Source organism: Peromyscus eremicus, chromosome 23 (assembly GCF_949786415.1).
Source record: "Peromyscus eremicus chromosome 23, PerEre_H2_v1, whole genome shotgun sequence".
Lineage (NCBI taxonomy): Eukaryota > Metazoa > Chordata > Mammalia > Rodentia > Cricetidae > Peromyscus > Peromyscus eremicus.
Window position 1 is genome coordinate 19,203,234 of NC_081438.1, and position 23,699 is coordinate 19,226,932.

Here is a 23,699-nt window from a genome sequence, read left to right on the forward strand (position 1 = left end):
TGATGCTGGCTGCCAGGTTCTCCCAGTATCCCTCAGTCCCTACCTGTTTCAGAGTCCTCTTGGCTGGCATAGTGTAGGCAGAAGTTCCTGTCCCACAAGCCACTCCCAAGTAACCACACAGAGGCTTAATATTAGTTATAAATGCTCGGCCAGTAACTCAGGCTTGTTACTAGCTAACGCTTACATTTAAATTAACCCATATTTCTATCTATGCTTTGCCACGTGCTTGGTACCTTTCCTCAGTGCAGCATGTCCATATTGCTTCTCTCTGCAACTGCTTGCTACTCCTCTGACTCCATCCTTATTCCCAGCATTCTATTTGGCTCTCCCCCTAACCTTATCCTGTCCAGCTATTGGCCAGTCCACTTCCTTATTAAACCAATCACAGCAACATTTATTCACACAGTGTAAAGGAATATACCACAGCATATCCTGCTCCCTTGCCCTACACTTCTCCAGCCCTTTTTTGGCCTTTTGGTCTCCTGGCTCTCCCTTCTCCTCAGTCTTCCAGTCATGTCCACTCTGGAGTCTCCCAGATGCCTCTGTCTCTGCCTGTGCTCTCCTTTATATATATAAAAACCTCAACCCCTTAGGAGCAGCCATGTCCTCTTTTTATTTCTAATTCACATGAGACTCTGTCTCCAAAAGTTAAAAACAACAAGCAATGCTGGAGAGTTTGCCCACTGCACCTGTAGTTCCTATGTGCATGCCCAAGTTTATGTACCACTGGACTCCATACGGAGACATTCTAACCTCCTTGGATCAAGACCAACCTATGATTCCCTATCTTCTTGGTAATTTTAGATATCAGAGGTCTCCTGTTGAATCCAGCCAGGTTCCCACAGGATAAAACCAGGACAGTTTCTATTGAGACTTCTGTACCAGTTTGTATCCCCACCCCAGAAATTGTTCAAATTAAACCCCATAAATTGTGGGACTTGGCCCGAAGGACTTGCCAGTGGTGGCCTCCAAAGTACAGAAAGACACAGAGGCCACAAAAGCTCAATGTGAGGCACATTCACTGTACACTCGCTATCAGTGTGACTGAACCCATTGAGGCAGAAAACACTCGTGCAACGAGTTACTTGAAAACAATTTATTACTCACAAATAAGGCCTGAGGGACAGCAAGAAGCCTAGATCTGTGAGTCAGTCAGCCAATGCTCAGATAGCAAGCTGCATGGGGTAAGAAGTAGCATCAACTACACCACACATGTGTGGTTCCAAAACGCAGCCTTCATGATGTCACATACCTATAGGAATCTATGACTATGGTGGTTTGAAAGAAAATGGCCCCCAAAGGGAGTGGCACTATTAGGTGTGGCCTTGTTGGAGTAGGTGTGGTCTTGAGAGAGGAAGTGTGTCACTGTGGCGGTGGGCTTTGAGTTACTCCCAGTGTTACAGTTGACTCCCTGTTGTTTGCAAGATGTAGGACTCTCAGCTACCTCTCCAGCACCATGTCTGCCTGCACACGGCCATGTCCCACCTTGATAATGGACTGAACCTCTTAACTGTGATCAAGTCACCACAATTAAATGTCCTTTTTAAGAGTGCGGTGGTCATTGTGTCTTTTCACAGCAATAGAAACTCTAATTAAGACAGTGACCTATAGGGGGCCCAAGTCTCTGACTTACAGTGTTAAAGGGCATCTGGTTCCCAGGGAGGGCTTAGATGGAGCTCAAATGGCACATTTATGTGCATATGTGTGCCAAAGAACATCGGATGTTATTCTCAAGTGTCATCTACTTTTTTATAATATAGGGCCTTTCACTGGCCTAGAACTTACCAGTTAACCAGGTAAGTAACCAGCTGGCTATGGAACCCAATAGACCAATCTATCTCTATAACCCTAGAGCCCCAGGATTATAAGCACCCACCACCACACCCACCAGTTTTTGCATGGGTTCTGGAAACCAAACTCAGGTGCTCGTGTCGTAAGGTAAGCACTTACCAACTGAGGCATCTTCCTAGCCCCAATCATTTCTGAAACTGTGGCTCAATTCCCCAAATGAGGCTGTGTAAGCTGCAGTCTTGGTTCTGAGCACACAACATACAAACTGCACTTTGAGCAGGATGAAAATACAGCTCAGAACCCAGACTACTATATGGTAAAAATAGCATTTTTATACTATGTAAAATGTTTTCAGGCTGGGCAGTGGTCTTGCACACCTTTAATCCCAGTACTTGGAAGTGAGAGACAGGCCAATCTCTGAGTTCAAGGCCAACCTGGTTTACAGAGCAAATTCCAGGATAGCCAGGGCAACACAGAGAAACTCTGTTGGGGAGAATAGATTATTAACTTTTTCATTAAAAAATCATTAAACCAATTTTGGCTTGAGATTAAGACAAAATTTCCAATTGTCACTGAAACGGATACAAACATATTTCTGCCCTGTGTACTCTGTATTTATGCAAAGCAACTTTCTCCCCATCACTGACTACTGACTGTCTCATTAGTATGTTCTCTAGTGTGTGTACATGGCCGTGTGTGAGCACGTGCTTATGCCAATAGACATGCATGTGGAGGCCAGAGGTCAACAGCAAGTGTTTTCACGATCCACTGTTTAAAAATGTGCAGTTATTTATGTGGGGGGGGGGGAGGGGGGTGCTCAAGAATGCTTCTCTCCTTCCATCATGTCAGTCCAAGGATCTAATTCATGCGGCCCATACACGTACACACAAAATAAATAAATAAAAATGTAATAAAAAAATTTTTTTTGAGACTGGGTTTCTCTGTGTAGCTTTGGAGCCTTTCCTGGAACTCACTCTGTAGCCCAGGCTGGCCTTGAACTCACAGGGATCCGCCTGGCTCTGCCTCCCGAGTGCTGGGAATAAAGGCGTGCGCCATCACCGCCCGGCATAATAACAAATCTTTAAATGTCAGCCTGCGAAACTAAGCAAGACCCTATATCTCAAAACGAAAAAGAAAAGGCAGGGGATATTGCTCGGTAATAGAGTGTTTTACCTAGCAAGTGCTGAGGGCCTGGGTGCATGTTCAGAACTGAAAAGGGAACTAATAAAAATAGAAATACGGAGATTTCTTTCCTAAACAAGACCACTGGTGTTCCGTCCCACCCAACTCTGATCTAGTAATCTAGGCCAGATATCAAAAAAAAAAAAAAAAAAAAAAAAAAAAAAAAACCAGAGCCCAGCAGAGCTCACTTCAGTAATACCAGCAATTTAGCTGTGCCAGGATTGCCAGAGTTCGAGACCACCTTGGGTCAGAGTGAGACCCTGCTGTTAAAAACAAACAGCCAGGGCGGCGGTGGCGCACGCCTTTAATCCCAGCACTTGGGAGGCAGAGCCAGGCGGATCTCTGTGAGTTCGAGGCCAGCCTGGGCTACAGAGCGAGATCCAGGACAGGTTCCAAAGCTACATGGAGAAACCCTGTCTCGAAAAACCAAAACCAAAACAAAACAAACGAACAAACTCTGCTTCCCAGAAGGAGACGACCAGCCGCCCTGTCTCCGAGCTGGGGTTCCCCTCACCCACTGCAGCCCCCAGGCTCTGAAAACACGCCACCTCGAACATTTACGGCTCACAAGTCTTAGAAACCTTCTGAGTCAGACGGCCAGGACCTAGGCTTCCTAGTGATCTAAAGAACGGGGTGTCGGAAGTGAGCAAAACCCCGCTGGCCTCCACTAAGACAGCAGGGACACGATCCCGACAAGATTCCACTTAGCCTCCACACCTCACAGCCTCTCCAGCCGCAGCGGAAGTCGGCGCGCGGCCACACACCGCACTTTCGCCACAACCTAGGCGGCCACCAAAAAAAAAAACTAGAAATAAAACTTTTCGTAAAAACACAAATTTCCAACGCAATATACAATTGGACAACGGCAACTAAGCTCTGCGGTTTTTTTTTTAGAGGTTCAAGTGGCCCGCAGCCGTGGCGAATCTACCGCGATGGCTACCGGAAGTGCGGCCCTCCTACCGGAAGTTGCGTTTCCTCCATTTTGTGGCCCGCTATGGCGGCTGTGTTGAAGTTGCGACGGGGATGCGGCGCCTTTGACTGAGGGGATAGGCCAGGCGAGGCATCTGGGACGTTGTGCGGCACAGCAGCAGACCGGCCCGGACGTCGGGGACGCTGTCATGTACGGTGCCGGCGGGGGCCGCGCCAAGCCAGAGAGGAAAGGAGGAGCGAAGGAGGAGGCCGGACCCGGCGGCGCCGGCACTGGGAGCAACCGGGTGGAGCTTCTGGTTTTCGGCTATGCCTGCAAGTTGTTCCGCGACGACGAGCGGGCTTTGGCCCAGGAACAGGGACAGCACCTCATCCCCTGGATGGGGGACCACAAGATCCTCATCGACAGGTCGGTTCCAACCCCCACCCGTCGACCCTCCCCTCCCTCGCCCGCTTGATTTCAAAGCCTGATGTTGACTTGATGGCCAGGACCGAAAAGGGGGTTTTGCGGAGCCCGGGGACCCGGGGGCCTCCCTGCCCCACGTTCCCCGGCGTCCGGGGGGAGGGGACGGTGAAACCGGTCCTAAGGCTCCGGCCGGAGCTGGCGCCGCGCCGTCGCCGGAGGGATCGACTCTGCTCCCGCAACCCCTCGAGCCCGGGCTGCCGCTAGCGACTCAGCGCGGTGGAAGCTGCCCGGGCCTCCCGCCCGCGCCGTGGGGCGGGTGCCGCTGTCCCTCCGCTCGCTGTGCGGGAGGGAGCCCGGGAGTGCGCTTTTGTTCCTCCGAAACGCCGCACGCCGGAGGCCGTGGGTAGAAGCTTCTTTTGGACCCCGTGAGTTAGCCTGAACCGTCTCTGGCCGGCTTGACTTTGGGCGTCCGGCGAGCCCCTCCCCGCGGTTGTTCGACCATTTGACCTACCACGGTGGTTGGTGAAGTTGCCGTCTGTTGGAGGCCGGTCGACCCCGTGCGGACCTTGCTCTTAGGGGTAGCGTTCTTAGAGCTGGTTTCACTGTTTCCTCAAGCTGAAGGGTGGAGCTGGGTTACCTTTGTGTTGTTTCTTTTCAAATCACACCCACTTGAGGGGTGCTCTGAGTTGAGGGTAAAGGGGCGGGGACTGTGGATTTCTAACGGTGTTTGATTTGAAAAGGATGGCATTACATGATGTGGGTGGTTTGCTCCCCACCTCTCTCCTCATTTTCTTTTCAGTCCCCTTTTCCTTCCCTACCATCCTGGGTTTGGGTATTTGTCCTTCCATTGGGCAATATTGCTTCTGGGGCCAGGACTGAAAGGCTAACTGTGACCAACCATTAAGCTGTGGAGTGGTTTTCTCCAAGTGAAGGAAACCCATCGTTTGAGACAAGTAAAACTGGATTCTGCAAGGACTTGGAACATGCATGACTGTAGGGATGACCTCTGAGCTGGCCAGAACGGACACATTAATGACCAGTAGGCCTTTCCATTCCTTTGCCTCTGTGTTTGGAGACAGATCTAGGAAAAAAGGACTCATGAAGGGAGTGTTGCAGATCAGATGGGCTCTGGATCTGATGGTCCGCTCTGCTGGAATGTGCTATGCCTGTGAACCTCGGTTGGCAGCGAGTGAAGTTGCCTGACCTGTCAGGCTTGCTTCCCAGGCACTCCTTGTGTTAAAGTTGGGCAAATGCTGAAGCTTCTACTCCATATGCAGTTTCCATATCATTCTGTGCATGATTTGAGTTAGACCTCCCAAAACTGGTGGGGAGCAAACACCACACATGTATATGTGTAATATTTGAAAATAATACATCTGTAAGTTAAGGAGGTTTACATCAAAGTAAAACAAATTTTGAAAATTAATAAAATGTAACCATTGGGGTTCCCAGGAATTTTTGGCCTTTTTCCTGTGGTACACTTTTTCCGTCCTTAATTTGGTCTGCATTACGAAAGTCAACATTAATAAATTATGCAAACTTTGGTTTGTCATTCCACATTCACTTTTGCAACCTAAATTTGAGTCTTTAAACTCCACTAACTCATGTATTGTCTGGCAATTGTACATTGACAGCATCTCCATGGACTCTTATGTTCAAACCTAGCAGAAAGCACTCTTCTTAGTCTTTATTTGGTAAAGTACCCATTGGTCTTCAATGCTGTGTCTTGGTTCTGGGATTGAAAGGTTAAGGGACATCCTGACGCTGCGCCTTTTGGTGGTTTGGCCGTGTTTGCAGTGAACCTCCTTAAACTGCATGTATATGTCACTGTTCCTTTGTATGTGTGTCTCTCTACCACATAACCCAGCACTTCTTTCCTCAGCCAAGTGGCTAGGGGCGAGCCTAGCCAAGATTTTACCTCCAATGGACGCAAGTTTCTTTGGTGAAGATCTCTCCTGAGAGTTCGGGACTAGCAGGAAGAAGCGAGGAAATTTCGCCCGTTTGGTTCTGTCGGATAGGTATTTATGGACTCGGTCTGTGTGAATGTAAGCTGTAATATTTAACTGCTGAGAACAGATACTTTTTTGCAAGTGGCATTGAATGGTTGACCAAAGCATACATGGTAAGAACTGCTAGCAAGGGGGATACCTTTTCTGCCCTAAAGGATTGTCTGCCTTAGCTCTAAGTTCTGTTGTACTTGTAGAGAGGAGCTTAGACTTTGTTACAGTTACTTCAGCTTAAAAGTAGGTGAGATATGACTAGTCACGTTAAGTATAAACCTGAAGCTTTGCATTTGATTTAATATTTTTATTTCATTATTTTAATTGGTAAGTATGTGCATAGAGTGTCACACCAACCAGCATGGGTGTAGACTTCCATCCATTGACCAGCGTGTTCACATTACAGATACGACGGGCGTGGTCACCTGCATGACCTCTCTGCGTACGATGCTGAGTACGCCACATGGAACCGAGACTACCAGCTGTCTGAAGAGGAGGCCCGGGTAGAGGCGCTGTGTGATGAAGAGAGGTATTTAGCCTTGCATACGGACTTGCTTGAGGAGGAGGCAAGGCAAGGTACTGCTCAAGAAAGACTTACTTCAGCCACACCCTTTTAAAATTTTAAGTATTTAAAAAGTTACTCCCATTCATTTTTTTTATACTCACTCTTTCTGATATTATCTTGACAGTACCCAGTGGATTGGAAAAACAGGAGTCTTTGCGTTCTGAGAGGACCTCAGGATAGTTTATATGTAGAACCACAGAGAATTTTCCCAGCTTTTGAGGGCAGACTGGGATTTGAAAAAAACAAAAACAAAAAACAAAACTCTTTAACTGTTCTTCTTTAACAGTATCGTATGAATTAAAATCGATGTTCTTGTCTTTGCCTTAATTATTTTTAATACAGTTCTTAATCCCAAAATTTCCTCAGCAGGAAGAAATTTTCCATAAAAGACGTGTATTCTGCTGTCTGGGTAAACACGTACTGGCAAAAGTACATAATAATAGATACCAAGTGTGCATTTGCAGAACAATTTTCTCCTCAAAAAGAGATTGAAAAAAGTGTCTTGTATGCTTTACTGATAGCTGCACTCTAGAAATGTCTGAAGTTTTTCTCAGTAAACGTCCAGTTTTGTTAATAAAAGTCTCGTTTTTATTCAAGAGGAAGAATACAAAAGATTGAGCGCAGCGCTGGCTGAGGATGGGAACTACAGTGCTGTAGGCTTCACCTATGGCAGTGACTATTATGACCCATCGGAGCCCACGGAAGAGGAGGAACCTTCGAAACAGAGAGGTGAGGGGAAGGGAAGCCTGTCCTTGTGGGCACTGACCACAGTACTACAGGGGCACTAGTGAGGTGCCTTCTGCTCGAACAAAGCTGGAAACTAGCAGATGGATTGTGAGTGGCAGTGGAATGACAGTGGTGACTTTGACTAGCTGCCTGCATTAGTTCCTCTTAGGGCGGGTCTCACTGAGTTCTTGATCCTGGGGTCCATGCTTCTGCAGTGAACACACACTCTTCCTGTTTCAGTCATTGTTCTATTGCTGTGAAGAGACACCATGACCAAAGGAAACTCTACGAAGGAAAGCATTTAATCGGGGGTTTGCTAACAGTTTCAGAGGCTTAGTCCATGATCATCACGGCAGAGAGCATGCAGGCAGGCCCTGGAGCAGTAGCTGAGAACTGCAGTCTGATCCATAGGCAGAGAGTGAGAGACTCTAGGCTTGGCATGGGCTTTTGAAACCTCAAAGCCCACTCCTAGTGACACACTCCGTCCAGGAAGTCACACCTCCTAATCCTTCTAACCCTTTCAAATAGTGCCAGTTCCTGGTGGCTAAGCATTCAAATATATGAGTCTGTGGGGGCCATTCTTATTCAAACCACCACACTTTCATGGCTTCAGTATCCATTCTGGGGTACTGAAAAGTCAGTTTTGCCTAGGAATCATTAGTGTCCATCTCTTTCCTATGAACCTCTGCGTAACACAGAAGTGTCCAGTGGAAAGACACCTGAGGGGCTTGTTACACTAAACAGAAAGGCAAGACTGTTAATATAACATTAAAGTTTGAAGCTAGTGCCCTCCCTAGGCTACTGTGTAGACTTTGAACATAAAAACAGTTTTATCAAAAACTCCAAGCACTTGAAGTGTAAGCAGAGTCCTTGGTCACTTCTTTGAGCCCTGAGAGCACCATTGTCACATAGGACATTCTAATTAGCTTTTGTCAGTAACAGTGGTGTGAACTTCAGACATTAAAGATAGCTCACTGACAGTCAGGATGTTCTGTTTGAAGAAGAGGAAAACCTTTAACATTGGAAAGCCGTTCAGATATTTAAAATAGGAAACTGGATCACATCCTGCTGAGACTTAATGTCAGAGCTAAATCTGTTCATGAACGTGACGTGAGATCACAGCTGACTGTTCCAACAAGGTGCTGTCCACCCTTGTCCTGCAGCTGCACGAGCCCTACCCCACCCCATCCCATCCACTGAGTGGTGTAGCAGAAGAGCAGGCAAACAGATGTGCATGCAGGCTTTCCTTCCTGATCTGATGCTAGCCACACTCATCACCTTATGGGCAAAACATTACATACACAGCTGCTATGTGGACTTGCTGAGACTTTGCAAGTGTAGCTGGGACCGTGTTGGGAAAGGCAATTAAGGAACCACCTGCATGCTGTGCTGTCTGTCCTCGAGAGTGTGTGTGTCCTACTTTTTTTTCTTCAGGCAGGGGCTCACTATGTAGACCAGGCTGGCCTGAAGTTTGTTTTGAGTGCTTTTGCCTCCCAAGTGCTGGCTCCTACATTGGCTTTTGAACCTAACCTCCCTCAGAGGTGATGTGCTGGAAATCTTACAGGTCTCAGAACTAAAAACCCATTGACTTGTCTGGACCACATTATTTCTGCTCAACTTTGATTTTTGGTGTTAACTAAAGAATTTTGAAATACAGAGAGGCTGTGTATTTTTTCAAGAGCACAGCAACTATGTTTAGAAAGCAGCACTGTATTCCTAACATCTTAGCCAAGCCCACAGGCCAGGTGCCAGGTGTTTGTAAAGGCAGTTTCATTAGAACACAGTCATGCTCCTGCCTCATCTGTCGACTGCTTGTGCTTCAGCAGAGTGGAGTGGCTGAGGCAGAGCCTGTGGCCGCAGCTGGCCCCTCTGCACTGTTGGCTGGTCCACTGGTCTGGGCTTGGGTCTGTTGCAGCTTAGTACTGAGCAGAGTGATGAATTCCAGTGTGGCTTCATGGGCTTCCTCTCACCCTGTGTTCTCCTTGGTATTTCATGATGTTTCTTTTCTTCATAAAATCATGTTCCTAGCACTGAACTAGTGAGCTACATCCCCAGCTCTTTTTTTCCTCTGCCCTTCCCATTTTGAGATGGTCTCACTAAGTTGCTCAGTCTGACCTTGAACTTGAACTTGTACTGTAATCCAGAATGACCTTGAACTCTTCATCCCCCTGCCTCAGTCTCCCTACTAGCTGGGAGTACAGGCTTTTGCCACCAGGCCCAACTGATTTTTTTTTTTTTTTTAAGTAATAGAAGCAGGGCTCATCTGAAACTTACAACCTGACATTTGTTTTAGCTTGTGCTAATTAGTAAACTACTGTAAACTTAGTAGGATTCTGTTTGGGACCTATACCACTGATGGCAGAATTCAGGGTCACATATTAAGATACTTGGTTTTCTGAGCCAGAAACATGTCTAAATATTTTTTGACTTTCCAGATTAAGTCTTCTTCTTATTGCTGAGTGTTTGCAACCTTTTAGCACTAGCTGAGAGCACATATGCCTGTTTCTGCATCAGACCCCTCATCCCCCGTTCACAGCACACTGGGCAGCCTGGTTTCTTCGTCTTCAGCTGTCACAGCTTTTCACCATTATATTGGGGTTAACATTTTGGGTGACTCTGGTTTTGTATCACAATGCTTGGTCGGTTTTTTTTTTTGTCATTGTTTGGTTTCGTGCGGTTTGTTTGTTTCAATACAGGGTTTCTCTGTGTAGCCCTAGCTGTCCTGGATCTCGCTCTATAAACCAGGCTGGCCTCTAACTCACAGAGATCCACCTGCCTCTGCTTCCCGAGTTCTGGGATTAAAGGCGTGCGCCACCACCACCAGCTAATGATTGGTTTTTATTTCATATTTTCAGTGCAGTTTTTCTGTAAATAAAGGCCTATATAAGAGTAGAATCTATTTAGCCATCTGCTCCAAAAGCTCCTTTATTTAGTATGTCTGTGTGTATGGACACCTTACCACACAAAGAAGAGGCTACTCCAAATCACTTGTTTCATTTTTGGGTGATAGAGTAAAGTGGTGTTTTCCCTCACGCCCCTCATTCCCAAGGAGATCTTGAGAAGCTAAGTTGCTCCTTGGTATTTGCAGTAGGAAAGCTCTACACACTAGTGTTTCAGATCCTTCCAGTCCCACTCTTGAGTGACTCCTGGAGGTGAGCACAGCAGCAGGGTTGGTGCTTCAGGAAGTCTAGGTAGCAGGATGTGTCTGCTCTCCTGCTCACCTCTGTTCTTAGTGGGCAACAAGGAAGAACATTGGGGCAGTGGTCAACATCTCCTGCCTGGTAGGAGTGCATCGTCAGCTTGGATCTCATTGGAAGAAAACACTTGAGTGTTTTGCCCTGCTGCGGAGCCAGGTTTAGAGCTGCAGCTTGCTGATGTCCAAGGAGCTGCACTGTGTGCAGTGGGGTCTCTCACCATGCAGCTCAGGCTTGGCTGGAACTTGCTGTCTAGGTAGCTCTAGCTGACCTTAAACTTGTGACCCACCTGTGTTTTCTTCTTGGGTACTAGGATTACAGGTTTGTGCCACTACACACAATGAAGATGTGATGTTTGTTTCTTTCATTTCTTCTTTTCTGGACTAAAAATGGTGTCTGAAATTCCTTAAAGTGTTGCTTTCTAAAGTTTTGTGCTGGTTTCTGTACATTTCACTATGTGCTTTTAACCTGCTGAGCTATCTCGCTGACCCTTGCTATGTACTTTCAAATTGGTAATCATGGGGCTGACAAGATGGCTCAGCTAATATAAGTGCTTGCCACCAAGCCTGGCGATCTGAGTTCAAGCCCCAGACCCCATGTGGAAGAACTGACTCCCACAGATTGTCCTCTAACCTCCACGCACATGCAATGGCATGCTCGGATGTGCACTCATGCACAAAATAGTGTAATTATAAAATGAATAAATTGGTAACAGTTCGGTTAGCTATTGAGGTGTGTTTGATATGTTAGAATTCAGAAAAGGTGTAGTGTGTGGGACTTTGTCCAGTATATAGCAGACAAATGTTAAATGGACCACAATTAAAAAATAGAAATGGAAAACATGCATCTGATTACATTTTTAAACAGGGTGGTTTGCTACATGGAGACAGCTTGGTTATTTTACAACTGTGTGATCATAACTAATTTTTCCAGACATTGATTATCTTGTGTTACTATCTGGGATCACAGAAACAGTTGGAGGATGCTATTGAAGCCAGTTAATGCATCTGTACAGAGGGGTCTGAGAAGGGCAAGTGCAGCTCAGTGGTAGAGAAAGCCCTGGGCCCCATTCCCAGCATGGCAAGAAAATTGCCCACTCGGCACAGGACAGACTAAGATACTAGGTCCATAGAAATGTCAGGAGGGGAATAAGATTTTAAGAACATTCATCAGGGAGCTAAAGAAGTGGGCTGGTGAGTTAGCATTAGTTGCACATCTGTGAGGACCAATGTGAAAGCTGGGAAGCAATAGCAAGAGTATCTGTAATCCCAGCACTTCTATGGGAGGGGGAGTAGAAGGAGAATCTCTGGAAGTTTGTAGGCCAGCTAGCTTGAACACTGCAAAAACAACCAAGAACCCCTATCTAATGGTTGAAGGAAGAACTGATACCCAAGATCAGCCTGCGGTGTCCACGTATGCAAGCTGTCAAGCCCATGCCCACATTTACACACACATACGCCATACATGTGTACACGTAGAGCTCCCCCAAAAAGTAAAACAAAACATTTATTAAGGGTCTGCTAAGCCTTAAGCATTCTGCTCTGGGGAAGGTGGCCTGTGAGTTAGCCCCCTTACATCAGGGAAGTGAGCTGGAATGCACTGAGGCAGACATGGAAAAAGATGTGAGAGAAGCATATGCCCAGAATCCCAGGGTTCACAAGTACCCAGACTGGATTTCAGATTGCCACCTGCCCCCAAACACATGGTCCTGTTGCTGTAGCACCACAACCACCTCTTTGGAATCCATGAAAGGGGATAATCAAATGTACTGGGGTAGAGCAGAAAGCTGGAAGGGCTTGTGGGAGTGGTGGTGCAAAGGTGCAGAGTCAGGAGAAGTCCATGCTGTATGTAGCATTGCCTGCTGTGGTGGGTCATCGTGCTGCAACAACCCTTGATTTCCCTTTTTGTTTTCACAGAAAAAAGTGAGGCTGAGAACTTGGAAGAAAACGAAGAGCCTTTCATTGCCCCCTTAGGATTAAGTGTCCCGTCTGACGTGGAGCTGGTATGTGTGCTTCCTCACAAGCCTTCGCACTGGGGTCTGTTGCTGTTCTTGGTGGTACGTGAGAGTACAGTAAGACGCAGCCGCTGTTTAGGTGCTTTGTGCTACAAGATTATTTGTGCGTTGTGGGAGAAAGCACAGCCCACTCACCTCTGAAGAAACATGGGTGCCGCTTGTGGTGGTGCACAACTGTCCTCTTGGGATTTGAGAGGCTAAGGCAGGAGGATCTCAAGTTCCAAAGCAGTCTGAGCGCTCCAAACAGGGACCCTATCTCAGAAAACAGAAGTGGGAGCGGGAGTGGCTGGAGAGATGGCTCAGTAGTAGATTACTTTCTTTCCTTGCAGAGGACTCTGGTTCAGTTCCCAGCAGCCATGTCAGGTGGCTCACAAGCACCTGTACTCAGTTCCAGGGGACCGCGTACCCTCTGCGAGCTCCTATACACATGTGGTACACATAACCTCATACATATACACATACGTACATTTAAAGAACATACACTTTAAAACAAGAAAAGAAGAGACAAGGGAAGGAGAGAGTGAAGTTCAGCATCACGAAGGGCTCAGTGCACCAGTGAGTTGTGTTGTCTGTGTGGAGTTCTGCGGGGATCTCTGTTCATCAGCCAAGTCAGGACTGGGCTGAGATGTTGCTGTCTGCATACAGTTGTGCTCAAGGCAGTCTTGTGCTCAGCAGTGCCTGGTTCTGGCTTTTTCTAGCATGAGCTGTGGAGGACTTGCTCTTTGCCTGACATTCACTGGCCATTCTTGGGTCCATGTGATATGTCCAGGCCAACCTTCCATGGATGAGGAAAACAGACGTAGAGCTTTGTGAATACACCTATCTGTCTCTTGAGATGCCAGTTTGGTGTTTCGTCCAATAAGCCATCTTGTCAGGCCCTTTTAAAATTTGTTTTGAGACAAAGTCTCATGTAACTCAGATACGTAGCTGAGATTGGCCTTGAACTCCCGATTCTCTTTACCTCCACCCCCACCAAGTGCTGGGGTATCAGGCATGTGCCTCCAGCCCAGCTTCTCTTTCATGTTTGGAAAGAGTTCCTAAGGGTTTATGCTCAGGAACACATGCTTTCTTTGACGTTATTCTTAATCAGTGGCAAGTGTCAGAGGTATAACGGTTCCAGATTTTGTGCCTGGCACAGTAGATACCATAATCCACCTCCAGTGACAGCACCTCTGACGCCCTCTTCCCCCCTTGGCCACACTCAGTTCAGCATAGACCTGAGGTTCTTCCTCTTTTCCTCTCCTGCACCACATGAGGGAATGTGGGGCCTGGCTCCTCCTTTGACATCTTTTACAAATCTGGGTAGAAATTTCTGTGTGATTACAATTATGTGTGCGTCCCTATTTCTATCTTTCGATTGCTTTGCTACAGTTAGAGCTGAATATATTTACCTGAAGAGCTAATGTCCTAAGTATTACATTAATACATATTCTTTTTTTTTTTGAAGATTCATTTTTAATTATGCATATTTGTGTGGGGGTTTGTGCACATGAATGAAGATGCCCACGAAGGCCAAAAGAGGCTGTGAGATCCTCTGGACAGTTGGCAGTTGGGGTTGCTCAGTGTGGGCGGGTGCTGGGAATGGGTCCCTGGAATAGCAGCAGGAGCTCTTAATAGATGAGCCACCTCCCCAGCCCCATATTCTTGTTTTGATATATACTGTGCTGTACGTTCCAAAGCAGACTATTCTGCATCAAAGGCCCACTGAAATTGAGTCTTAAAAACCATTTGCTGCATTACCTTATTTTATACTAAATACTTTAATTAAGATTAACTATGGATCCCATGCCCCACTTCCCCAATTTGGGTTTTTTGTTTGTTTGGGGGTGTTTGTTTGTTTGTTTGTTTTTGTTTTTTGTTTTTTTGTGTGTGGTTTTGGTTTTTTGAGACAGAGTCTCTCTACATAGCCCTAGCTGTCCTGGAACTTACTGTGTAGACCAGGCTGTCCTGAAACTCACAGAAATCTGCCTGCCTCTACCTCCTGAGTGGGATTAAATGTGTATACCACACTTGACTGTTTAATTTTTTCATTATGTGTATTGGGGGAGGGCGCATTGTACACGTGTGCAGGTGCCTAGGGAGGCCCAAAGAGGGTATCAGATTCCCCTGGAAATAGAATATAGGCAAGTGTGTGAGCCTGCCAGCAAAAGTGCTGGGATTTAAACTTGGGGCCTCTTCAAGAACGATATGTGCTCCTAACGCTGAGCTGTCTCTCCAGCCTTCCTATCCCATTTTTTTTTGAGATAGGTTCAATTTATATGTGCTAAGTTGACCTTGAACTTGTGATCTGTTTCTTGTATCTCCCAAGTGTGAGGTCTTTTGTGTGTTTATGTACTCCTGCAAGTAAAGGCTGGAGGTCAGCCTTGGGTGTCGTTTTTCAGGACCCATTCACCTTTTTTCTGAGACAGGGTATTTCACTGGGACCCAGGACTCACTGGATGGGCTGTCTTCACTGGGTGAGATTGGATAGCCTCAAACCCTGGAGATTCTCCATCCTGTCTCCCCAGTGCTGCTATTGCAGGCACATGCCACCATGCCCAGCTTTTCCACCTCAGTGCTAGGAATAAGCAGGTCCCCGTGCTTGTATAATCAGCTCTTCATCCACTCAGCCTTCTCCTCAGCCCTTTTGTTTTTGACACAAAAAGGTTTTGTAGTTTTGTTTTTTTAATGTCTGTTCGGATAAAAATACAAAGGTACAGTATAATGTTGATGGCTTAGTTCCTGTTGTAAGATTTAACAGCTGTATAGTCTCAACGTAAGCATCACTAAGCTGTTTAATAGTTACCTTGAACCCACAGACAGTTAGGGGAGCCTTGTTCTGTTGCCACAGTTCTCCAGTATCAAGGTTTGAGAGGTCCCTGAGTCCTTGGCTGAGTGTCTGGTTTGCTTCTCTCTCTCTTTCTCTCTCTCTCTCTCTCTCTCTCTCTCTCTCTCTCTCTCTCTCTCTCTCTCTCTCTCTCTGTGTCAGTGTCAGTATCTCATTCTTCTCAGGTGTGGCTTTGGGCATTCTTGGGTAAATCATTTAACTGTCAAGTGTTGATGGCAATGTACTGTGTAGATCATACAGCCTTTGTGGTGTTGATGGGGAATGAGAGGGGGCAGTGTTGGCAGCAGCAGTTCTGGTTGGTGACTAAGCAGGTGGTGGGTTGGTTACATGCATGAGTGTTGCTGTGGCAGTTGAGGAGCGGGGGATCCTGACCTGGAAGATTGAGTTAGGGGTGGGGTAAGGAGGCAGATGCTCTCAGAGCTCTTGGTTTACATTAGATGTTGGATGCGAACCTAGTGAACACAAGGTCCCTGGGATCACTGCCTGCTTCCTGCTGCATACCTGTCAGCCCCTGGTCCAGCCCCTGGTCCATGCCTGCTTCTAGACTCAAGCCCCTTGGATTTATGTTTTTTGTTTTTTGTTTTTTTTCTAGTACCTTTATGGGTATGTCTCTTTGCTCCAAGGAAAGAAAAACAGAAAGACCTGTTTTTCCTCCCAGTATGTATTTATGCATCATGTGTCCCAACACTCACCTGTCCCTTTCCAAGTACCCATAACCCTTTGTCTCACCCTGAGTCCCACACATCAGCTAGCTGCCTGCTTTGCCCAGCTCTGTTTTTCTCTGTGGAGCCCGGTAACACGTGGGGTGAAGTGCAGAGTCCTTTGTTCAGCCCATCTTCTCACCCTCTCCTCACTCCCAAGACATTAGAGATGGCAGACATGGGTGTCTGCACTTAGCATGATGATTCCTGAGTGGGAATGTCTGCCAGGTACTCAGGGCCCCATGGGCTTGCCTGTGGGCTGGCACTGCATTTACTGGGTTCTGCCACCCACCACTGGGCAGGCCTAGGGGCCCAGAAGTTTTAGCAGGCCTGTTAGAACATGTTTCTGGAAGAGTACACTGGACAGTGGGAAGGAGAGGGGGGTTATTAGATGCTATGTGCAGCATTTTAGTCTGTTATGGGACAGTAGCACTTCCTGTGGAAATGCTGTGTCCCAGGCCTGAGCCAGGGCATCTCTGTGCTTGTTTGTGTTTCTCCCTTGGAAATCCCAGTCACTGTGAAGTAGGAGAAACCCTGGGCTCTCAAGCTTGGCGCTCCTGAGTGTTGAGTAGCTTTGTTGTTGTCTATTTATCTCTGTCCTCCAGCTGCGGGGGGTGCTCCAGCACTGTGTGTGATTCTTCAGGTAAAGTCCTATGTCTCTCTTCCTTTATGTCACAGGGTTCTGAAGCTTGGTTGCGGGGAGCTCTTTCTCACTCTTAATCGATGGGACAGTTTTTGCTGAAACACCCCCCCCCCCCAGCTCCTTTGGGGTTTTGTTTGTGTGTCTGTTGTGTGACTGATTGGTGCTTATTTGGACCTGTGGGCAAAGTGAGTGTTTCTTTTCTTTCTCAGTGGGACGATTCACAAACCTCTTACTAGTTACTGCCTTCCTCCGGAACTCTTTTACTGTTCCACTTCTGAATCTATCCAGAACTTCTCAGAGCTCTTTGGAAATCCATCCTTGTGGGCTTCCTGACCTGTGGCTGTCACTGTCCTACTTCCCAGTTCTCAGTCTGAGTTTAGGACCAAGATGATGGAGTTTCCAGGGAGACAGGCTCTCAACACAGGACTTAGATGTAGATGAGACTGAAGAACATTTTCCTTCTGCTGTGTAGGTTTTGTGACATGCATACTTAGCATGTTTGTTAGTTTGAGGTTTTTGTTTGTTTGCGGATGGAGGGGGCAGGTGTTTGTTTCTTTGGGGCTCATGTGTGATTATTTAGTGCCGTAGTTCAAACTCAGGGCCTCATGTATGCTAAGCATGTGCACTGCCGTTGAGTTTTACCCCAGTCCTTATTAACTATTTTTGTTGTTGTTTTGGGGTTTTGTTTCTTGTGACAGGTTTGTTTGTTTGTTTGTTTTTGAGATAGGGTTTACTATATGGCCTTGGCTAGTGTGGAATTCATAGAGACCCTGTCTCTGCTGAATGCTGCAATCAGAAGCATATACCACATGCCTAGCTTACTAAGCATATTTTAAAATCGTACTCCATGATGGCCTAAAATGAAAGAGAATGTAAGATTTGCAAAGTAAAAATGCAGAGAATGCTGCCTTAGTTTCTGATACTGTGATAAAGTACCCTGACAGAAGCCACTTCAGTGAGAAAGAGTTTATTCTCACTCACAATCCTGACAGGGAAGTCCAGGTGGCAGGAGTTTGAAGCAGTTCGTCACCATCCCTAATCAGGGACAGAGAGGGGTGAATGCATGCTGCTGCTCAGCTCCCTCTCTCCACTTACAGGGTCCAAAGTCCAAGCCAGGGAATGGTGCCGCCCTCAGTGGGCAGGTCTTCCCACCTCAGTGATGAAGATAATCCCTAGTAGGCATGCCCAGAGGCCCATCTCTCAGATGATACTAGATTCTGTCAAGTTGACAATTAGAATTAACCATTATAAATGGCTTTGTCCAAGAGAAAGAGTTTTTATTTTATTACCCTGGTAGAAGATCTTAAGGTATATTCATAAGATACTTTGGGGCTGTGTCAGCAGGTGAAGCATTTACCATTGAGCCCGACAGCCTGAGTTTTATTCCTGGGACCCATGTGGTAGAAGAGAACTGACTCCTGCAAATTGTCCTCTGACCTCCACAAGAACACACCCAAACACATACAGAAAATAAATAAAATTTATGTGACCATAGTAGTTGCTCTTACGTCATTGAGGCCAACAAGTTGATCTGGTCCACTAAGAGTCTGTGTGGTGAAATCGTGCCTGCCTTTATGGGTCATGCTGAAGTGATCCTTGATCCTTGGCATGTTTATAGAATGGACTGTTTTTACAACTGAATCTTTGTGTTAAGCCAGAGCTGGTGAAACTCTGGATCAGGGCCCATGTCCCACTCAGATTTCCTTTAGCATGGAACCTGGTGTAAACATAGAACCAAATAATTTAAACTGTAAACATTGCTTTTTTTTTTTTTTTTCAAAAAATGGTTTATTACAATTCATTTGTTTGTTGGGGCGTTGGGGCACCATGCACCACTGCATGTGTGTGGAGGTCAGAGGACAGCTTGTAGGAGTCAGTTCTTCCACTATGTGGGTTCCAGGGATTGAACTCAGGTCATCAGGCTTAGCAGCAGACACTTTTACCCACTAAACCAACTCACTGGTTCTGACATTTCTCCTTTTTAAAGTGAGGGGACAGTATTAATTAGAACTAAACTTGAGAAACTAAACCACTTTCATTTTATAAAGGATGAAGTCCTGAAGTTACATAAGCATCTTGAAATGGGCGGGGCGGGGATTGAGACAGGGCTTCTCTGTGTAACAGTCCTGGCGGTCCTGGAACTCTAGCCTCAAACTCAAGCAATCACCTGCCTCTGCCTCCCCGAGTGCTGCGATTAAAGGTGTGGACCACCACACCAGGCTGCATCTTGAATTCTTAACCATCCATCCTTAGTGTGAATAATTTCCAGTCTTTTTTCCATGTAGTTTTCTCTTTCCATGTAGTTAATGTCTTTGCTAACATTAAAGATATTGTATATTTGTTTATTTGTGGGCTTTGGGAGCACACATGTGCCACAGTACACACAAGTCAGAGGACAGCTCTCAGAAGTTAGCTCTCTCCTTCCACCGCATAGACTGGGAACTGAATTCAGGTGGTCAGACATGGTGTCAAGCATACTCACCTTCTGAGCCACCTTCTAGCCTTAAAATGTCTTGCTTCTTAAATTGGGACAGTAAAACCAGGCTGTTTCTTTTAATTAAATCAGGTAACTTTTAGGCCCACACGTGCACAAACACACACACACACACACACACACACACACACACTCACACACTCTGATCACATGACTGTTTTCCCCTAGCCACCAACAGCCAAAATGCATGCCATCATCGAACGCACAGCCAACTTCGTGTGCAAACAGGGAGCACAGTTTGAGATAATGCTGAAGGCCAAGCAAGCACGAAACTCACAGTTCGACTTCCTGCGATTTGATCACTACCTCAACCCCTACTACAAATTCATCCAGAAAGCCATGAAGGAAGGACGGTACACGGTGCTGGCAGAAAACAAGAGTGAGGACAAGAAAAGTATGTGGATCTGGCCTGGCTTCTCAGGTGGGGAGGTGGTCCGGGAGTGCGAGGGCACCGTTCTCAGAGGAATGTGACTGAGATCAGGCTTGAAGTCTTAGGTGCCTGTGAACTGCCGATGAGTCCTGCCGACACACGATTCTCAATCCTCAGTTCGTGTTTTTACAGAGGGTTTGAATACAGTTAATATTGATGCCGGCCAAGTGGTCATCTAGGCTGGAAGTGTTTCCTCCCAGTTTGGCAGCTTCAAGTCTGCAAAGGAGGCACTTTCACTCCCCCGTGCATGTACTTGCACCACAGTGCATGGGCAGGAAGTTAGATCCCACACATTCACAAAGTGAAGACGCTGCCCTGGTCCTGGCTCACCTATGGGAAACTGTTTCTCAAGTGTCTCCACTCCAGATTCTTAGAAAGCCAGTCACCTCCTTTTTGAGTGATACCCAGGGGCAAGTCTCCCTAGCCAGGTCTTCCCATCCCTCAGCCTTGCACCTCCAGGAAGCACCCTGGCACAGAGCTGCACCTCCAGCCCTGCCCAGCTGTATAAGTCTTACCTGCACATCAAATCGATTCCACATGGGTGGTGGTTTGGGGTTTTTGCTATTTTTTATTTCTTTCCTGTTGATGATGTTTTGCTTTCATGAATAAAGAAGGTTTTTGCCCTTTTTGAAAATAAAAACCTATTACAGCACTCCAGTAAATGCCAAAGGGAGGCTGTGAGGTGGACGAGGTGGCACTCTTTCCTACTTTTTTCTGAACAGCCTATGCAACATAAGGAATATTAATATTCTCCCATGGGCTTTGTGTGCCACTAGCCGAGAAAAGCCGTGCAGGACTCTGTCCGTGTCTGCTCTCAAGTGTTTCTACACTCATTGTAATCATCCCCTCCCTCCTTTCCCTCTCTTCATTCTCCTCCTCTTCCTCTCCCCTCCCCTTCCTGTGTAGACCCCACTGCCTCAAACTCAGGTCTACCTGCCTCTAGCTCCCATGCGCTGGGATTAAAAGCATGTGCCGCCATGTCCAGCCTGTGTCTCTCTCCTTTAAAGTTTCCTTATTTATATTGTGTATATGAGCCCATTCAGGCCATGGCATGCTTTGTGGGGTTCAGAGAATGGCTTGCAGGAGTCCGGTCTCTGCTTCGACCATGTGGATTCTGGGGATCAAACTCACTGGAAAAAAAAAAAAGAGTTTGTCTGTCTTTTTTTAACTTGATTTATCTGTTTGTTTGCTTAAGTTTTTTTTTTTTTAATATGACTGGGCAGTGGTGGCACATGCCTTTCATCCCAACACTTGGGAGGCACAGGCAGGCAGATCTCTGAGTTAGTCTACAGAATGAGTTCCAGGGCAGCCAGGGCTACACAGAGAAACTGTCTCGAAAAACAAACAAAAAAAAAGAGAGAGAAAGAGAGATTTATTGTTTTATTTACATGTATGCGCTTATGTCTTTGTGAGTCTATGCCATATCCATTTGGGTACCTGTGGAGGCCAGTGTTCTGAGTCCGCTAGAACTAACGTTACAGGCAGTTGTAAGCGCCCAGTACAGGTCCTCAGGAAGAACAGCAGATGCTCTTAACTGCTGAGCCATCTCTCTAGCCCCATGTTTAGTTTGGTTTTTGAAACTGTGTCCCAAGGAGCCCTGGCTAGTCTTGAACTCTGATCCTCCTACTTCCACTTCCCAAGTGCTGGGATTAATTGCAAGCATCTGCTACCATGCCCAGGAGACTCTCTTTAAATATGATTTTAATGAGCATATTTATAGAATATGGTGATAATTTAATGCATGTAAACAATTGAACTAAAAACCAAAACAAAAAATGTTTTGAGATACAATCTCACTGTGTAGCCCAAGCTGGCCTGAGACTTGTAGCTGTCCCCCTGCCTCTGCCTCTCGAGAGCCGGGATTACAGGTGTGTGCCGTCATGCCTGATAGCCAACATCTTGAATTCAATTTCAGAGTTGGGGACGACCTCTGACAATGAAGACGAGGATGAGGAGGAGGATGGGAGTTACCTGCACCCGTCTCTCTTTGCTTCCAAGAAGAGCAGCCGCCTGGAAGAGCTGATGAAGGTCTTTATCTTCTCACTAGGCTGTGTGTTTACACTGTCACAAAATTGCTGCTCATTTACATTTGGAAACACGAAGCCTACCATTTCCTGTGGCACAGCTGTGTCTTGTTATATCACTGAGGTGTCTGCATGTCTGTGTTCCATGTGGTGAAGAATCAGTTGTTTTTCTGTGTCCCCACGTTACAAGTCACACAAGCAAAAGATTGTTTTATTATGGGAATAGTGTTGGTGAAGACTTAGAAGCTGTTTTGTTGTGTAGATTGGAATTTAGGATTGGATTTTCTAGGCTTTTTAAAGGTCTGCTGAAAAGCCTTAGTTCCCCTCATAGACATGTCCTAACTGTGTGCTTTTACCTCTGTTCCCCTGGCCCTTCCCTCATCCTTATGAGGAGACCATCACTTGCACACGCTCCCTCTGCCGTTTGTGATGTAGAAGACAGAATTTATGGGGTTAAGCGTGGTTCTCCACAGTCACAGTGTAGTTGATGTCTGGGAGGAGTGGCTCTTGATTAACGGGAGGTAAGAGCTGTTGATGGGAAATCAAGACCCAGTGAGGAAGGATAGAGTTTGAAGTTTTATGTGAGTTTGGATGCCTACACTTTGAGTAGCTGTCTGGTCTTGATGCTCCCTTGCCCTTTGCTTAGAAGTTGTGTGGAGCAGAAGCCTGTTCCTCTGGTACTCTCAGCCAGCTGGACCACCTGGCCCCAAGTGGACAGGACCTGTGTGTGTGTGTGTGTGTGTGTGTGTGTGTGTGTGTGTGTGTGTCTGTCTGTCCAGCCTAAATAACAGTGGCTAGTGGCAAGAAAGTTGTGTTTGGGAGCGTGTGCTCATGGATGGTGGCATGCTCAGGGGAAGGACAGAGTATGGTGGATTTCAGAGGCGCAGGGGCAGAATTATAGGAGCCATACTGGAACCAGTAGGCCAGCATTGAGCGAGCAGCTTCAGGGAAGTGAGCACACTCTTGTGATCCTTGGACACATGCGTGCAGTTCTGCCTCCATGACCTCCCGACTCTACTGGGTGTTTTCAGGGTCTGACATAGTGGCTCTGCCTCTGCAGTGGCGGCAGCTCTCACTGTGTCTGGATGTGTGCTGGCTTTTCCTAAGGCGTATCCACGAGACTGTGAGGTTGAGTCTCTCAACAGCAAGTTTGTACACAGTTCGGAGCATAGAAAATGCTAAAGTCAGTATCTTCTCTGTCCTTAGCCCTTGAAGGTGGTGGACCCAGATCACCCCCTAGCAGCCCTTGTCCGTAAAGCACAGGCCGACAGCTCTGCTCCAGCCCCACCCACTGCAGATGGCACACCTGCACAGCCCTCCCAAGTGGAGTACACGACAGACTGTGAGTAGTACCCTGAGTGTCCTGTTCTGTGTCAGCTTGCAGGCCTTCCCCACCTGCCATGCTCTCCCTCAGTGGTGTGGAGCTTTCACTCCAGACCTCCCTTGTGGGCCAGGAGGGAGGTGCCTGGAGGGCATGTTTGCCTGGCCTGTGGCTCTGTATTCCTGAAAGGAAGAGCCAGGCAAGGGCAGAAAAGTAAGCACCAGCCAACCCCGCTTTCCAAAGCCACACTGACACCTCCTTTAGCTCATGGTTGGCTAGTGCGGTGGAGGCTGGGAAGTGACGCCTACAGTTCAAAACTGCTGCGCTAAACAGTGCACAGATAGACCTTGTTAAGAATGGGAAGAGCAGAGCCTGGGTAGACAGCACAGCATCGTCTGTCCTGGTGCCATGAGAATTCCCTGGTATTGGCATCAGATTAGACACAGTTTTGCTG

At 46.9% G+C, this 23,699-nt stretch overlaps 1 protein-coding gene across 7 annotated transcripts in view; it reads left to right on the top strand.

Moving 5' to 3' along the window:
• The first annotated feature begins 3,950 nt into the window (after window positions 1-3,950).
• The window catches only part of Sfswap (splicing factor SWAP), a 78,721-nt gene continuing 58,972 nt past the window's right edge, over window positions 3,951-23,699 (top strand). For 4 of the 7 annotated variants that reach the window (XM_059249580.1, XM_059249582.1, XM_059249581.1 and 1 more), the window contains exons 1-7: window positions 3,951-4,309; window positions 6,713-6,882; window positions 7,469-7,600; window positions 12,708-12,793; window positions 19,639-19,864; window positions 21,816-21,928; window positions 23,131-23,266. In XM_059249580.1, the coding sequence (XP_059105563.1) occupies window positions 4,092-4,309; window positions 6,713-6,882; window positions 7,469-7,600; window positions 12,708-12,793; window positions 19,639-19,864; window positions 21,816-21,928; window positions 23,131-23,266 (1,081 nt within the window). In that variant the 5' untranslated portion in view covers window positions 3,951-4,091. Of the gene's footprint in view, window positions 6,883-7,468; window positions 7,601-12,707; window positions 12,794-19,638; window positions 19,865-21,815; window positions 21,929-23,130; window positions 23,267-23,699 lie in introns of all 7 variants that reach the window. The other 3 variants (XM_059249584.1, XM_059249587.1, XM_059249586.1) reach the window with 2 other exon arrangements.